Source organism: Sinocyclocheilus rhinocerous, unplaced genomic scaffold, assembly GCF_001515625.1.
Source record: "Sinocyclocheilus rhinocerous isolate Xijiao unplaced genomic scaffold, SAMN03320098_v1.1 scaffold368, whole genome shotgun sequence".
Taxonomy (NCBI): Eukaryota; Metazoa; Chordata; class Actinopteri; order Cypriniformes; family Cyprinidae; genus Sinocyclocheilus; species Sinocyclocheilus rhinocerous.
Genome location: NW_015664681.1, coordinates 831,753 through 849,989, shown reverse-complemented (window position 1 = coordinate 849,989; position 18,237 = coordinate 831,753). Strand labels below are relative to the sequence as shown.

The 18,237-nt window shown below is 38.6% G+C and overlaps 1 protein-coding gene across 2 annotated transcripts in view; it reads left to right on the top strand.

The window, feature by feature from the left end:
- Nucleotides 1-18,237, top strand: part of brsk2b (BR serine/threonine kinase 2b) — a 150,260-nt gene that overhangs the window by 119,569 nt on the left and 12,454 nt on the right. For both annotated transcript variants that reach the window (XM_016541037.1, XM_016541036.1), the window contains exons 6-15: nt 2,639-2,672; nt 2,761-2,829; nt 6,098-6,244; nt 8,198-8,229; nt 9,337-9,501; nt 10,219-10,316; nt 11,935-12,085; nt 12,964-13,017; nt 14,701-14,761; nt 17,130-17,787. In XM_016541037.1, the coding sequence (XP_016396523.1) occupies nt 2,639-2,672; nt 2,761-2,829; nt 6,098-6,244; nt 8,198-8,229; nt 9,337-9,501; nt 10,219-10,316; nt 11,935-12,085; nt 12,964-13,017; nt 14,701-14,761; nt 17,130-17,787 (1,469 nt within the window). The remainder of the gene's footprint in view (nt 1-2,638; nt 2,673-2,760; nt 2,830-6,097; nt 6,245-8,197; nt 8,230-9,336; nt 9,502-10,218; nt 10,317-11,934; nt 12,086-12,963; nt 13,018-14,700; nt 14,762-17,129; nt 17,788-18,237) is intronic.

Sequence of the window (18,237 nt, the reverse complement as noted above, 5' to 3'; positions counted from 1 at the left end):
AGTAGAAAATATGAACATGATGGCCTGACCTCACTCAAGCTTTCATAGTCCCTGTGAATGTGTAATGCATGCCATTAGAGGCCCCATTATCAATGAAAACGAGAGGGCTAGGTGCCATAGAGCAGAGCATATTATCACAGATGGGGATTAATCAAGACTTTAAAATCCACCCCTAGTGACCAGACCATAGCTTTGACTTCAGTCTGTGTACTTCTGCTTCTTATTAGCCAGCACTAAAATGGTGCCATGGCTTTGATGGTTTCCTTTGACGGAGGCATGCTGTAATTATTGATTGCGACTTCCCAACTCTAGGCACAGATATGACAGTTTTTAATTAAACACATTCATCTTTAGCCTCCTCGTATGCTGTCCGCTTGACACAAATGTATTCTGTTTACCATGGTTAATGGACTACAATTGAATTTGAAAGGGGCAGACCCCTTACGTGTGAACGGAAGACCAACACAGAGCCTCCCAGTCATATCTCTGTGCCATGCATTCATTCATTTGTTACTGAGGCTCGTTCCTTGCTTAGCAGATGGGCTGACCTAATTTTGAAATAGACTTAGTTCTGAAAAGTCTCTGCCATGTTTGCAACCCAATGGTAATTTTGAGTGAAGGGGTGGTTACATAAAAACGTCCAAGGCTGCTTGGAAATCCAGTCAATTTAATTAGATCCCCCTCCAGAACCTTCATTCAAGTGAAACTAGATTACCCAAAATACAGTGCAAAATTCCCTAGTACCACTGGTCCTATTTGGACCATTACTCTGGGTCCCCTAAGCTTGCAAGTTTGATAATAACATCAAAGAAACCTTTCTTTGCCACTTCTGCTCTCTGAGGCATAACCAGCACTAGCTAACTAGCACAAAGTCAGATTAGCTCACAGTGAAAACCATGCTAATGTCAAAAGAAAAATAGTTTATTTCACTGTTTTTGACTCTTTAACCAGCTTCCCTCCAGTCAGACCAACAGCGCTTGAGGAATAACAAAAAAATATCTTCAAAAAATCTTGGACTAGATGAGTAATTCCTCTCCATTAGGGTCTTTGCACAATAGCTTAATCACCCCCTGTGGCTTCGCTGATTTGCCATATCAATCCTCCCTCATGTTCCTATCATAGGGGATATCCATGACATACAGACAGAAATCAGGCTTCTTCAGAAATATTTTTTATCTCAGTGCTTAATGTGGTTTAGTTTGCACCATTATGAGGTGGAGAGTGCTGTATCTGTTTGTAGTGCACACATGAATTTCTCAGTATGATCTTCTAAACATTTTGACTGCTAGGGAGTAGCATTGTAAGGTCATAGCAATTAACTTAATGCCCTGTCACAGGTGATTGGTTTTTAAAGGGTAAACTAAATATACTATTGCTAAATATGGAGTTTTTTTTGTGCTTTATAAGTACTAATAAACAGCCAATATGTTCATAATAAGCAACTAGTTAATAGTGAGCATAAGTCCCTATACTAAAGTGCTACTATGTTAATTTAAAAATAGAGTAATAGATTTGTAACATTTTAAGTTGAAATTTACACTGCAAAGGTGGCACAGAAGCACTTCAGAAGTGGCATTCAAGTGTCTTTACTAAGAGGTGGCGTAAATGCATTTACAAAAGAATGTACAGATGTTGCAGAGGCTGAAGTGGGTCAGAGCAGGCATCATTCAGTCTGGCTTTTATGTGGCATTCTTTACACTGAATTTTGCAGGCACAGAGACTTAAACTGGTTGTGTAAAGACACCTTCAGTTTACATGTTATGGATGAAACAGTATATTTATAAATTAACATTGACCTAGATTAATAAATGCTGCAAAAATGGTGATCATTGTTAGTTCATGATATTTAATGCTTTTAAAAAATTTTAACAAGTTGAAGCTTATTGTGAAGTGTTACCATTTTTTATTATGTTGCAGTGGATGTGTGAAAAACGAGTGTGCAAAAACAAATGCGTATATGAAATATTCAGACATATTCACAGAAACAATATTACTTTTTTTCATCACATTATTTTGGTAGTAAAAGCTTATATTTCTTTCCACCCAGAATGATTGAGGCACCAACTATGTATAAAATGGGCACACAAGCATTGAAATTACTGAGCGGGAGCATGTGCATTAACCACTTAATTTAGTATAAAAACCTTGCAATTTGGCGTTGAAAAACAGCAATAATAGCTTTCTCTACAGTGAGCAGTAGTTATGTTTTTAAAGCAGAAAAAGTAAACCGTTAAATTAATGTATTATCAATACAGACTCAATCTACATAATGGTATATGACACCTGCAATGAAGAAACAGGCATTTATAGAAAATTGGTGTTGAAAAATAGAGAACTGCTTCTGATGATATGCTGTGCCGTTAAAATACGGTACACAATTCAGATGATTACAAACCTGTTTTACACAATTCCAGCAGAAAGTCATTACAATTTAATGTTATATTATTGGATCATTTGACAACAGCATGTATAGGCTGGTTAGACAAAGAGCCGCTTGTCAGAAAAGATGGTGTGAAGATCCTCATGCAAATACAAGGAGCTATTACTGAATTAGTGTACTGCATGTTTCCTCTCTAATGGGTGTTTTTGCCAAGGTCGGGTGAGGATGGTGATGACATATTGTCCCGTTTTCTTTCAGATCCCCTCACTATGCCTGCCCAGAAGTTATAAGGGTAAGTGCGTGCTCTCAGTGGCATCTCTCATTATAGAGCTTCCGCTGAATCTCTTTCTTTCCACTTCTAACTTCTCTCTCTCTGGTAGGGGGAGAAATATGATGGCAGGAAAGCTGATGTATGGAGCTGTGGAGTCATTCTCTTTGCACTTTTGGTGGTGAGTGAAACCTTTTTGTGGCAGAGACCTCATTTTGTGTCATATAATTCTGCCCTCTGCCTTTTTGACAAATTTGAGCCACAGTCTCTCTCTCAGCAGCATGCATTGGAAAAAAGAAATCCCCTGTGTTTGAATGAACGTCTATCAGAGGATGTGGGAGAATCCAGACAAGGATATTTCAGTGCTAGCTAATCAGCTAAGCAAGAGTTGGGCTTTAAGAGAATCAAGGTGTTATATCGGCTCTGTAGTCAGAGCTCAAAAGACTGACAACACCAAAGCTCCAATATGGTTTCTCACTCCAGCCGGTGAATCATCTTTATATCAGACATGAGTGAAATCAGCCCTTTTTATTCATCACGCTGAGCGTTTTATGAATCCACTTTTATCTTCTTACTCTTCCTTACTTAGACTGTAAAAGACTTCAAGTTCTTGGAGGAGGGAATTAAACTAAAATTCGAGTGTCATGCTCTTGTCAGACATTTAAAAATCTCTGTTTGGGCTAGGCTGGATTTTAGATTTTTATGCTCGCCAAGGCTGCATTTATTTGATCAAAAATACAGTAAAAACAGAAATAGTGTTAAATATCATTGCAATTTAAAATAGCAGTTACCTTTTTTAGTACATTTGAAATGTAATTTATTTCTGTGATGTCAAAGCTGAATTTTACGCAGTCATTACTCCAGTCTTTAGTGTCACATGATCATTCTAATATGCTGATTTGGTGCTCAAAATCATTTCTTACTGTCTTTACAGGTAAAAAGAGTTGTGCACTTTTGATAAAATAAATAAACAAACAAACTTACTGGCCCCAAACTTTTGAATGATAGTGTGTACATTAGTTTCTGAATTGCCAAAGTGTACATATAATATCAATTTAACACACTTAAATGCTAACCTAACCAAACTGAATGCATAAAAACCACCTTTTATATCTGAATTAAATACAGTAATGTGCAGTTAGTATATGATCTCTGTCACAAATCCGGTCCATGAACTTCCGTCTGCTAGCCATCAGAGGTCACCCTTTCCATTTTCATTGACTCTCGCACTACACACTGTTGCATAGCACCCCGGACTACATATCCCATCATTCATTGCACTGATTGCACACAGCACTGATTGCACACAGCTGTTTCATATCACTCACTCACTATGTAACACTCACTCAAACAACCATTCTCTGCCGAGTATTGCTTAGCTGGTTATTATTCCTAGTTTCTGTTATCCTGCCCGCCTTGCCTCGCCTCGCCTTGCCTCGCCTTGCCTCGCCTTGCCTTGCCTGTTTTCTCGGTTTCTGATCTTTGCCTGTTTTCCTGGATTTATCCCTCTAGTCTCGCCCCTGTGATTCTGTCTGCCGATCGTTGACCTACGCTAGCCCTAGGACTATTCTTGTGTTTTGCCCGCCATATACCTGTTTGCCATTGTTCGACCCTGCCTGTTATGACCACGTCTCTTAAATAAAAGCTTGCAGATGGATCCACACGTCTCACGTCTCGTCAGCCCCGTTACAATCTGAAACCACCAAAAATACTATCAGCAGATTTTGAACTGCTTATGACAGGTGTCACTGCCTTCACCTCAAAGTGATTGGCTGCCATCCTGCATTTTTCGCCTCTCATTTGCATAAAGTTAAACATTTCTTAACTTTTTGACGTTCCCACTGCTTACTCGGCTCGGCTGTCAATCCCACAATTCCCCATGCAAGCCTGCTGCTAAGCTCCAGTAGAGAACGAACTGAAAATTCCTACTCAGCTCCGCGCCAGTGGACACGTATGGTCACACCAAGCTGTTGATCACATTTAGAATTTTCTTATCCATGCTTGTTTAGTTTGTCCAACATCAAATAACTGAGACAAATGGCACTAGCTTATAATTAAATCATTCTCAAACTAGACAACAACTCTGAACCCTCAGACGGCTTGCTTTGAGTCTGGATAATCAAGCTGGTTCAAGTGTAATTACTGTTCAAGACCATTGAGCCCAACACAACCCAGAAGAACCGTTTGCCCCAGTGAAATTGAAAAGCCAATTGTTTCCCTTTTCTCTTTTGTGTTTGTGTGCTCTATTTTAACTGCATCCTATTCACAAAACAATGAAATTATTCCTGCGTATCCCAGGAAGCTGTTCTTTGATCTTTCAGTGCTCAAAGACCTTTCGTTAGGGATGCATTCTGCATCCTTTTTTATTTATCATCTCTCTACTTTGCTAGTTTTTGCTAGATTATATCATCTATTACGTGGCCCTGTCGTCAGTCATGCTTGTGAATTTTCTGTGTCATTTATCAAGCGCTGACATCTCAGTAGTGTCAGGGGCCCTGATGGGTCTCTCTGATGTGAAAATGATGAAGTGTATCTGGCACAAAACAAAGCTAATTATCAAAGCACAATCATCTCTCTATGCCAACCTTTTCTTTATTTATTTTGCGTCCTACTTCCTGTGTAGATATCCTTCATAAAACTCTCTAAAATATGGTGGGGGTGTTTTATTTTTATCAAAGCATTTATCATTCCTATTTTTTCAATTCCTCCATTGTTTGTTTAGATATAAATCCAAGAGAAAACATGATTTCAACGTATTTTATTTCTTTTAATAATTTTTTAATAATGTGCTAATATTATTTTTAGTTAATACTTTTATTCAACAATGATGCATTTAATTGATTAGAAGTGACAGTAAAGACTATTACATTGTTACAAAAAATTATATATCAAATAATTCCTGCTCTTTTAATTCATCAAACAATCCTGAAAAAAATAAAAATAAAAATAAAAATTAATCACAGTTTCACAAGTAGCACAATAGTTTTTAACATTTACAACAATAAGAAATGTTTCTTGAGCACCAAAGCATCATATTAGAATGATTTTTTTAAGGATCATGTGACACTGAATGTAATCGCTAATGAAAATTCAGCTTTGCCAAAACGGGAATAAATGAAATTTTAATATATACAGTATATTAAAATGGAAAAAAGTCATTTTAAATGGTAATAATATTTCACAATATTTCTGTTTTTACTGTATAAAAATATGTGTAAAAGCAGCCCTGGTGAGCATAAAAGATTTCAAAATATGACAAAAATCTTCTTGACTCCAGACTTTTGACGTTAGTGTATACAGGATTAGGGGGACCACAAATAAATTAAGAATCAACCATTGAAAAATAAATATTGGTTGACATTATTCTGAAAACGGGAGTTGGGGGGGATTTTGTCCCACACAATGATTGATTATAGTATTAGTACTGATGTAATATTTCTCTCTGTCAGGGTGCTTTGCCATTCGACGATGATAACCTGAGGAACTTGCTGGAGAAAGTGAAGCTCGGGGGCTTTCACATGCCCCATTTCATTCCTCCAGACTGCCAGAACCTCCTAAGGGGGATGATCGAGGTGGACGCCACCAAACGACTCACGGTCAGGGTCCAGCATCGTCACACTCATATTTACAGTTTTATCTCATAATATCATCATTCAAAACTTGTAAAACCTGATAGCTGAAAAAAAGAGATGGTTTATCTCTTAAATGTATCATGTGGGCTAAGGAATCATAGGTGGTGACAGCGTTACATGTGCACTACACTGTTTACATATGCTGGTTGGCTGTTCAGTTCCACAGACATCTACAGTATATTAAGCTGATTTCTATTAAATAAGTGTTATGGGTCAGAGCTCTTCTGCTTTTGAGCTGTCACTTCAGGTCAACACACAGCAGAACTAATCCAACCAGCCTGTCTGTCCGGATCTCACACATTAGCTTCAAAAAGCTTGCGTGTCTGCGCTTCTGTCGATCTCTTTCTTTCTCTCTCTCTTTCATGGTCTCCTCATCTCTCTGCTCTCCTCCCTCAGCTACTATTTTCATTGTTCTGCTTCAGAGCCGCCCCCCTTTTTCCTGTAACATGCTGGAGTGACGAGAGGTTTATAAGCTTGTCCTAATACCAACCCTTTGAAATGCTCCAGTTTCCGTTTTTGCTTTCCAGAGAAAACAGATAGCTGTCTTCACTGCCCACATCTCTCAGTGATTGAAAACAATAGCGCTCTCCTAGGAAGGATCCAAACATAGCCCATTTCCTGTGCGGTTTGTCAGTTATATAAAAGAGATCTTTTGTATGATTCCAGAGTGGGAAGGAAGCTGATACTGTCTTATTGCCAGTTTGAAATATTATCTTATAGATCCAATTAAAACAATCCAACAGAGCATTGCAGAGTACTAAAAGTACTTCAGTTTTACAGACATCTGGACAATGTGTCATCATTGTTTCTTGAACCACTGTCAGCACACATTCAGAGGGAGTTCTCAAAGAATGATGGCACCGGTTACCTGCACCTGATTCTCTAAAGGAATTTAAAGGCCCACAAAATCTGTTCTAAATACAATTTGTATGGCACAATTTATGCGTAACTGCAATTCTTGCTGTTATATTGCTGATCACAATCATTTCATCATCATTTGATTAATTACTGCTGGCATCATCGATAGAAAATGTGCAAAAACATCTCTTTTAAGTCAGTGGTTCTAAATCTTTTGGGCTTGTTTTCATGCTTGTTTTGTCTTATTTTAAAGCAATTTAAGTCATCTTAAGACGCCATTGGAATTTTGCTGAGGGCCCCTAGTGGGTCCTGGTCCCGTGGTTCAGAACCACTATTTTAAATAAAATTGCATTTCTTGCCTGCCTTCTACATCACATCAATTGTGGTAACTTTTGTGAAAAATAGCTACAGTAAGCCTAATTTACATATAAAGGAGCACTGAAAACAGAATTACAGGTGGCTAGTGAATATGACGACGGTTTTTGAATTGAAATACAGTGTGCAAAAGTGCTGTAACTATACAATGAATTTTTTAAATCTTTTCAGAGCCATAAAGTAACATTATTTTTACTTTTTACTTACTCAACCGCAAGCAAGTATTTTGTTTGAACATTCCAATTCAGTGTGTTCATTCCTCACAGTTTCCTGATCAGGTCAAGTGCTGAATGTTTATAGCTCCTGAAAAGACACACACCAGACACACATCTGTTGCTAACAACTATAGAGACTGATTTCAGTTCATTCCTGTCAGTATTACATGAACAGGCCCAAAAACCATTCACTCTGATGGGGCTGCTGCTGTTAAGACTGTTGTTCTTGTTTGGCAGGCCACAGCTTTAATTAGCTGCTAAAATGTACATGTCTTTGTAGCTTCCACACTTTAAACCCGGGGAGATCAGAGCATGTGACACGAGAGAGAGAGATTAGAGACGGCCAGCAGGAAACTGCCTGACATTTAGAGATAGATTCATTGCTTTTATTGTCATGCTCTGCTGTCTTTGTTTGGCTCTGTTAATGGATGGATAATGGTTTGGCTCTTGTGTTTTCCTCTCTTTACAGTTAGAACAGATACAGAAGCACACATGGTACATGTGAGTATAAACTTCACTTTTTGCCTGTCGTCCTGTGGCTGTTTTTGCTCAGTATCTGTCTGTGTGTTTGTGTTTGTGTCTGTGCATGTCCTGTAAGTTCATGTGTGTCCTCACTGCAATAACTGAGAACATACGGTACAAAAGAAGACGCTTTTCTAAGTAATGATATGACAGCAATGTGTGTTTGTGTTTGGAGAAGACCCTTAAGCTCTAGCGGGTTGGCTTCACTCAATGTTTTTGCCCCCATAAGCAATGCCTTGTTTTTGTCTTGAACTGTTTCAATTTTAAACACGCATTTCTCCAGTATCCAACATTTTGTATTAGTTATGATTCGTGACTGGGGGCCAGGGTTATAATAATTTTGAATTTGAATTTGAATTTATTTAGCCATTTCTATTGAGTGTAGTTTAATTTTAATGTTTTCTAGTCTAGCAGCTGGTGTAAGTAAATCATTTATCAGCATAGTCTTGTGTTATTGTTGTCTAGAGGCACTTTCATGTTTAATGCAGGTGGGTTGTAAAGGTTTCGAGTTTTATAATATATTGTGTATCAAAAACTACAACTTTTAATTGTATTTTTAGTTTGTTTTTGAGTCAGGAAAATAAAATGTATTTTATTTTAGTTTCAGTTTTACCTGGTAATTTTACCAGGCACGTTTTCATTTTAATTTTCATACATGATAATAATACTACTGGGTCCAAACAGTGTCTGTGGACTTTTTTTATAATACCTCAACTGACTGTCGGAGAAAATCGGCTAAAATATTCCGAATGGATTTAAAAATGATAATGTTTTAATTAATGTGTTAATTTGAACTGAGGGTCTACTACACTCTTATTGGTAGAAGAAAGCGTTAATCAAATTTACCAAAATATTTAATAAACAAACACACAGGGAGGTGGTTCATTTGTAGATGATGGGCGTTTTAAATCTCCAGAGCTTTCTGTGGGCGCAGATTGCATGTGGGCCTGTTTGTGACTTAGGCCTATACCACCAGCAAGGAACCTAGAACACGCCGGAGGCGATTACCATGTGTGCTCAATTAATGAAAAATAAACAAGAACACTAGATGATTTCACATGCTCTTGTTGTTGATCTTCTATTCAGAGGAGGAAAGAACGAGCCAGAACCAGAACAACCGGCGCCACGGAAAGTGGCGATCCGCATGCTACCCTCCACTGAGGACATCGACCCAGATGTGCTGGAAAGCATGCACTCGCTGGGCTGCTTCCGGGACAAGAACAAACTGATGAAAGACCTGCTGTCAGACGAGTGAGTAACTAAGAATGAGACGCTCACCTCAGAAAGGTTGTTTCCCGTGATACCTAAGTTTTATTGCCAGTGATTAGACAAGACTGACTGCTTTTGCTTTTGGAGACCATATGTGAGGGTATTATTATTTTACATCCTTGTTTCTTAGGGTTAGTAAACACGCAGTACAGCATCTTGGCTGCAGGCTATTAGAGAAGCCCATTCCCTCCCGCTCATCTGTCATCTCCCGTACTTTGCACAATTACCGCCCGCACGCTCCGCTGTGCGCGATCAACTTCGTTAGCCCCACTGATAGATGGCCTGGGTGTTCACTCCTAAAACATTGCGGCCTCTGTCTCTTCTCTTGCCCAGCATTTAAACAATTCAGATGGCGCCTGCAGCAAAGACCGGTCATATTTACTTCCCGCTGTGTGGTCCGGGGCAGAAAAATTAAACACAAGGCCTCTCGCTGGGAGAATTTGAAGACTTTTTGAACTCGCCCAGACTCTTGTCGGATATTTTATGTCTTCTTGCATCATTAATGAAATAAGAGATATCCTGTGATCTCTGCAGGATGTCTTTTAGCTCTCTGGGAATGAGGTGCATGCTACTCTTTGCTCTTTAACTAATGAGGTTAATTAGCCTGAGCTGAGGGTTATTTTGGAGATTGTACTGTATATCAGACACCTGTCTTGACCACACACGCATTTTGTTTCTCCGTGCCTTCTCAACCTCCAGTGATAACCAGGAAAAGATGATCTACTTCCTCCTGCTGGACCGTAAGGAGAGATATCCCAGCCATGAGGATCAGAATCTACCACCCAGAAATGAAATTGGTAAGAACGATTCAGTCAATTTGTCTGTTATGTACTAAATCTGTTTGTTTGTATTTCATCCTTAAATACAACATGAAATGGCATTCACAACAGCTCTGTGATGTGACATAATTTCCTTGCCCAAATAGCCTTGGAGAACTAGTGGAAACGAAAACTTTTTGTTGAAAGATCACGAAAACGTAGTTTTCTATAGAACAGTGTGTTTACTGATGAATCATACGCAGTAAGACTAAAGACATTCATTATTAAAGTTAATGGGTAATTTTTTTCATGTTCTTTTAATATACACTACTATTCAAAAGTTTGGAGTTTAAGATTTTGTAATGTTTGTGAGAAATGTTTCTGATGCTCACTAATGCTGAGTTTACACTGCACGATTTTAGACCCGATTTTCACTCGCCAACAGGTTTTGCGAAATCGCCAACAAATGCCCGAAATCTGAGGCAAATTGATGCTCGTTCATGCTATTGACAATCACGCAGTGTGAATCATCAAAGACATGCTGTGAAAAGAGTTCTGACTGAAAAATACATCGGCGATGACAAACACGGCGATTCTTCCTACTGTAAAGTCATGCAGTGTGTAACCTCCTGTTGCCGATCCATCATGCAATGTAAACATAGCAGCAACTGAATGCTACCTCAGATAGTCGTGCAGTGTGTAAACAACGGTGATCCGACGACTTAAATAATTGTTGCAGTGTGAACTCGACATAAGGCTGTGTTTATCTGAACAAAATACAGTTAAAAAAAACGTAATATTGTGAAATATTAAAATTTTAAATACCTTTTTTCATCTTTAAATATATTTTAAAATGAAACTTTTTCCTGTGATGACAAAGATACATTTTAACAGCCAATGTTCATTAGTCTTTCGTGTCACGTTATTCTTCAGAAAACATTCTAATTTAGTACTTAACTACTGTAAAGTCATGCAGTGTGTAACCTCCTGTCGCCGATCCATCATGCAATGTAAACATAGCAGCAACTGAATGCTACCTCAGATAGTCGTGCAGTGTGAAAACAACGGTGATCCGACGACTTAAATAATTGTTGCAGTGTGAACTCGACATAAGGCTGTGTTTATCTGAACAAAATACAGTTAAAAAAAACGTAATATTGTGAAATATTAAAATTTTAAGTACCTTTTTTCCTCTTTAAATATATTTTAAAATGAAACTTTTTCCTGTGATGACAAAGATACATTTTAACAGCCAATGTTCATTAGTCTTTCGTGTCACGTTATTCTTCAGAAAACATTCTAATTTAGTACTTAAGAAACATTTCTAATTAGTATCAATGATGAAAATGCTTGTGCTGCTTAATATTTTGTGATGAATAGAAAATTTAAAAGAACTGAATTTATTTGAAAAATCTTTTGTAACATTATAAATGTCTTTATTCTCACTTTTTATTGATTTAATGCATCCTTGCTGAATAAAAGTATTAATTTCTTCTAAAAATAATACATCTTACTGGGATTTACATGCTTTGGAGGGCTGAGAGGCATAATGAAAAAGATTCACTGTTCAATTTTTCCCATTATGAACCCCACAGGCTTAATGGGCTGTTGTCATGTGTTATGGATCATTGAATTTATCATATGCTGGTTTCTTCAGATCCTCCCAGGAAGCGAGTGGACTCTCCACTCTTGACGAGGCACAACAAGAGGAGGCCAGAGCGCAAGTCCATGGAGGTGCTGAGCATGACAGAGGGCGGATCTCCTGTTCCTGTGAGACGTGCCATCGACATGGCACAACACGGACAGAGGTACAGCAACGCATCTCTCGCTCCTCTATTATTTATGAAACTCTACAATCGGAGCAGTGAGTGCCACAGTAAAAAAACAGCTGAAAGGATGTCACATTTTGTGGAGCCTTGAAAGGGAAAATTGAAGACAGTGATGTCTGTTAAAAAAGGCCAAAATAAACTTTGGATTGGCAAAATGAAGTTCACAGTTATCACAAGCTGCATACAGGGTGGATCTCCTGTTCCTGTGAGACGTGCCATCGACATGGCACAACACGGACAGAGGTACAGCAACGCATCTCTCGCTCCTCTATTATTTATGAAACTCTACAATCGGAGCAGTGAGTGCCACAGTAAAAAAACAGCTGAAAGGATGTCACATTTTGTGGAGCCTTGAAAGGGAAAATTGAAGACAGTGACGTCTGTTAAAAAAGCCAAAATAAAATTTGGATTGGCAAAATGAAGTTCACAGTTATCACAAGCTGCATACTAGCTTTGAAATGAATTTTTAATTGCACATGAAGAGTAAAAGAAATAAGATCAATGAGCTCAGCTTAATTCTTTGGAAAAGGAAACCAATGATTTCAAAAGCAGAGTGTTTTACTATTCTCTGAAAAGTTTCACAGCTAGTCGAGCAGCATGCTGAATGTGCCATATGGTGAATTTTAACTTCTCAAAGTGGTTTTAAAGGGAACAATGGGATTTCTAATGTGCCTTTAATTTTTCTGTATCTTTGACATTTTATTACCAATTCTTTTTTACTTTTTTCCATGTCCATTGTGATCCATTTCATCAGCCCTGTGTCCTTTCCCTGTGTAGATGCTTTGGCTCAACTCCATGATTACTTTTGTAAATTACTCTAACTTTACTCTCTCTTACTGTAGTAAATCTGTTTTCAGTAAAAGCTTGGATATCTCAGATGCCAACCCCTTACTGCAAAGCAAGGAGGAGAGGTATAAACCACCGCCATGCTTTCTTTTCTGTTCTGAAGATGCAGTGGGGTTTTTAACACTCAAAGCATGCCACAGAGAGCACTGGCCTGTTATTTCAACCACTGATATTTAAGATCTTAAGAGTTTAGTTTGCTTGAGAAGGAAGTAAAAAAAAAAGTGGAGGTTGCACGTGTAAATAAGAGTTTTTTCCTCCTGGTTTGGCCTCTCAGTTTTGGTAAAGCAGTGGCCCTCTGGCTCCCTCCACACACATCAAAAGCATCTTATCTCCCTTATTTTGCCTTTCATGTTTCGTTTGATGTCTGGCATTTTTGTCCCTTGTTAGATCCCAAATTGTTAATTTCTTCCCCTCGCTCTCGTTTTGCCTTCATGCTTCTCTTGCCTTCACCCAGGATGTTTGTTTTTCTTAGAGTGATATGTGCACTTACAGTAGGTGAGAGACAGAGGTTATCCGATTGTTTGTGTTCATCTATTCAAGCATTTTTCTTCAACCTTGAGTTTCACAATCCTGTCCTACATCTGCATTCACTGAGACTGTTTAGTCTGCCAGATAATAGAATGGGCCTTGAATAGTTCTTTATATATAATTTATTTATTTATTTTTATTTAATCATTGCGTTGAATAAAGTTGCACTTGGTTAGGTACTGGTAAATGAATATTTTACTGACAGTCTAGATAGATCAAATACATGTTTATGCATGTTTACAATTCAAAATGTAACGACTTAATTGAACCGAAAAGCTCCCCTGCATCTTTTATACAATTTTAAACAACATTTTTACAAGCAGTAGTTATCTTAATATAGTTATATCTTCATATTAACGATGCACTACATATAAAATCTTTACAAATACTGTACAATGCTTAAAAAGTAGAAATATTAGCTCGTATAGTTACTGTCCTCTAGTGCCTGTCCTTTCCTCCCATGAATTCCATAGTCATTTATTACACATATAAAGAGCTCTCTTCCTGACGCTGTGTTTTGGGTAAGCCAATTAGCTGAATGCAAGAGGCATATAATGAACATCAGCATTGCGCTGAATCAGGTCGTAGTGCATTTGGTGTTGGGATTTTAATGCTTGAATAATTAAAGACAATTTGAGACCATCGCATAATTCTCATCTATGTAGCCTTTGCAAATGCAATTGATCAGTTTATGGATCAAATCTTTCCTGGAGTCAAATCGTGGGAGTCTGAATGTTGACACCATTAGGGATGATTTACTGTTTCAATTTGCCTTGATGACAAAACCCATTGTGTCCACGGTCAATTAAACCCCAATCATTTATTGGAGAATTACTGAAGCTCACCATCTAATACACAGTGAAGTTCGGAAGAACTCAGGGCCTCATACAGAACCTCATAAAAGGCTGTGATGACCTTTTTCATCCTTAGGATGAGAAATTATAAATTGCTCAAATTTAATAGCAACCCAAAATGTAAAAATAGCATAATCAAGAAAAAGACCTAAAGGCCTACGTAGAAAGTTGACATGTAATTAACAGAAATGCAAGATTTATAGTAAAATATAGAGGTCTGGTGTTATACTGCTGTCTCTGTCCAGGAATAAAATCAATTATAAATCATTTTTCACCCACACAACATGCTGAACCTCCTATAGAGATACGACAGTGTGCTATATGTGAGGCAGAAACGTCTTTACTATGTATGTTGTGTAACTTTAGGTCCCGGTCCATCAGCGGAGCCTCTTCTGGTCTGTCCACTAGTCCCCTCAGCAGTCCTCGGGTAAGCCTTCCATCCATATTAAAACATTGGTTTCACTCAGAGAGTCTGGTTGTGTTGAAACCCATGCCAGCTGGTGTGGCGTCTATCTATAGAATATGCATTGCCACATCTGTTTGATCTTCAGCATCAATATATGCATTGATTGCATAATGCAGGGGTCTTCAACAGGTAGTGCTGCTGGGCATTGTAAAAGTATGTAAATTCAACAGTTGGGAATCATTCAACAGTTTGGGGTCAGTATGATTTTTTTTTAAGAAAAAAGAATACTTCTATTTAACAAGAATACATTCAATTGATCAAAAGTGACAGTAAAGACATTTACATTTGTTACAAAAGCGTTCTATTTCAAAACAATGCTGTTCTTTTGAATGTTCTGTTCATCAAAGAATCCTGCAAAAATGTATCATGGTTTCCACAAAACATTTTAAGCATCACAACTGTTTTCAACATTGATACTAATAAGAAATGTCTTGAACACCAAATCAGCATATTAGATTGATTTCTGAAGGATCATGCGACACTAAAGACTGGAGTAATGCAGAAAATTCAGCTTTGTCATCATTGGAGTAAATTACATTTCAAAATATATTCAAATGTAAATCAGTTATTTTAATTTGCAATATTATTTCACTATTTATTTATTAATCAATTAAAAGCAGCTTTGGTGAGCACCTTTCAAAAACATTAAGAAATCTTACCAACCCCAAATTTTGAATGGGAATGTATGTTTATAAAAAATATTTGAATGCATTAATATGGTACCATACGCATGTTATTACAGGACAGGTTTAAAGTGCAACACTAAATTTTATAAAACATGTAAAAAGGGGGCATTGTTCTGTCTTTCTATCCACCAAGTGGGTCCTTGAAGGCATAATGCAACATGAAAGATTATTTCTGAGAATTGTTAGTGATGATGGAGCATTAATGATAATTCTGTATATTGTTAGCTTTGTTAAACACTGAAATGCAGCCGCAGTATTGCTGTCTGCCCCCACCAATCCACTACTTCTAGCCCAATCAGTCTACCATGCTTAGCATAATTACTGCTAATCTATGCCCAATTCACAGGCTTGTTGCTTGGAAATATTTGAAGCCCAAGTCACTAATGGCTTGTTAAAATCCCTTGAAAATCCCTGGTTCCTTACTAACGGTGAAGCCTCTGGATGTAGCCAGCTTTTACAGTTGATTTGTTTAAGAGGCTAACAGATTACAGATCCACTACTAAGACCTCCCAATATGCAGTCCTTGAGTTACATCAAGGAATTCCCAGCAGGATTCATCCCAAAGTCAATTCTGAATCCGACCTGATCAAATATTCTGCAGTTTGAAATGTTCTACATTTGGAGAATGTCTGCAGTGGTGCCCTTTCACTGATGAAAATGGCTCACGTAGAGAACAGGCTTGGTGGAAGTAATTTGAATTAGTCTGTGAAGAACTCCTTGATACAGCTCATCTGAGATTAGTTTTACTGCTCAGACACAGACTTAAAGGTTTGTCATGGAAGAATCTTCCCTGCGGTATGAAAGAGCTTTAAAAATCCATTTTATTGTATTCGTGCTCTTCTTTATGCCGTGCTATGGTCGCGGCTGGTACAGTTAACACTCCATTGTATTTCTATGATGTTTTACAATATGCTTGATGAGCTTTCACTTTGCTGATTGTAATCACACTCTTTACTTTTAGTGACCTGTATTGAATCAATCCCCTGTTTCTGACCCAAATATAATTATTATTAGCATCATCTGTCAAACAGCATCCTCATATCGTACCTCCAACAGCAGCATTGTACTCTATGCTCTGTTTAATGGTCAACTGCACTTATTTCCACTAGCCATTTTGATAGTGTGGCGCTATTGTCTTGAAAAACTCATTAATTGAGGCAGAATATATTTCTGGATCACATTTTGTTATTTCTACCTAATTCATGATGATTATTTCAAATTATAAGAGGTATTCTGACAATAGCGTCCTTTTACAGCAAAGCCTTGCACAAATTTCCTGCTTGCTTAGAAAGTGCTGACAACGCCTCTTTTATTTTCATCCCAACAACAACCCAGAGCTTTTTTGTTGCTAATTTCTGTTGCTGATTTTGATTTGTTTTGGGAACACTGGTTTGGGAACATTTTTTCCCACTGTCTTGTTGCCTCTTGGCTGGTTGTGCTAATGGCATGTGTTTTTCTTTCTTTCTTTCTGCACTTCCTCCCTCACTTCTCATCACCGGTGGCTTATTCACCATCTTTTCATGTTTGGTGTCGTTGTGTGTGCGTCTGCGCCGTAATGCCTGTTAACTACGGGACCGTGTGTTGTGTGTATGGGCTGTGTTGGCTCTTTTTGTGCTGCTGGCTCTGTGCATGCGCTCTTACAGCCCATGCGGCGGTTCGCCGTTCCTCCACAATCCGCAGAACTCACGCAGTCGCCCAACCACAGCCCCACCCACGCGCCTGTGTCCCGGGTGAACGGCACAGGCCCCCACTCCCCCAAAACCTTTCAACCAAAGACAGTTGCCCATCAGCACTACAACAAAACCCAGACCCTTCCAGCCAAGCCCAAAGTTGCAGACAAGCCCCTGCAGGCCACCAGGTCCAACCCACTCCCTAACACGACGGCCGTGACATCTGCGGCCAGGTCAGAACCTTCTACGCCCTGCCAACCCTTGCTCCCGCCGATACCCGGCAGCCCAAAAGTGCGCCGGCCACCGCTCTCGGTGCCGCCCAAACTCTCTGTTCCCCTTTCCCCCCTTTCACCCATCCGGCTTCACCACCTTCACCCGCTGGCTGGGACTGACCACAACGGCAAATCTATCCCCACCATACAGGTTACGCCTCACCCTTCCCCCAGGGGCAGCCCATTGCCAACTCCAAAAGGAACGCCGGTGCACACGCCTAAGGAGAGCCCAGCAGGAACCCCTAGCCCTACGCCACCCCCCAGCCCCTCTATTGGAGGCATGCCGTGGAGAACACGCCTCAACTCCATTAAAAACAACTTCCTTGGCTCACCACGCTTCCACCGCAGGAAACTACAAGGTACCAGCAGTGCTAGATACATCTCAAAACAGTTTTTTTTAACCATTAACATCAACTTGTTCAGGGATTGCAGATGAAAATTTGCCATTTTGACTAAATCAGGCACATTTACATTGACATGATGCTTATTAACGTGTAATGTCTCTGATTAAATAAACTAGGGAATAACTTTAATTAAATAACTTTAATTAAAACAAAAAATCTGGGTTAATTTATACATGACAGATTAATAAAATTCTACACAAAATTCTACTCAATTTCTTTTGTGTAAAACATTTAAAATTAAAGGGGTCATATGACGTTGCTAAAAAGAACATTATTTTCTGTATTTGGTGTAATGAAATGTGTTTATGCGGTTATTATTTTCCACATACTGTGCATTATTGTTTCTCCTCTATGCCCCGCCTTTCTGAAACGTGTCGATTTTTACAAAGCTCATCGGTCTGAAAA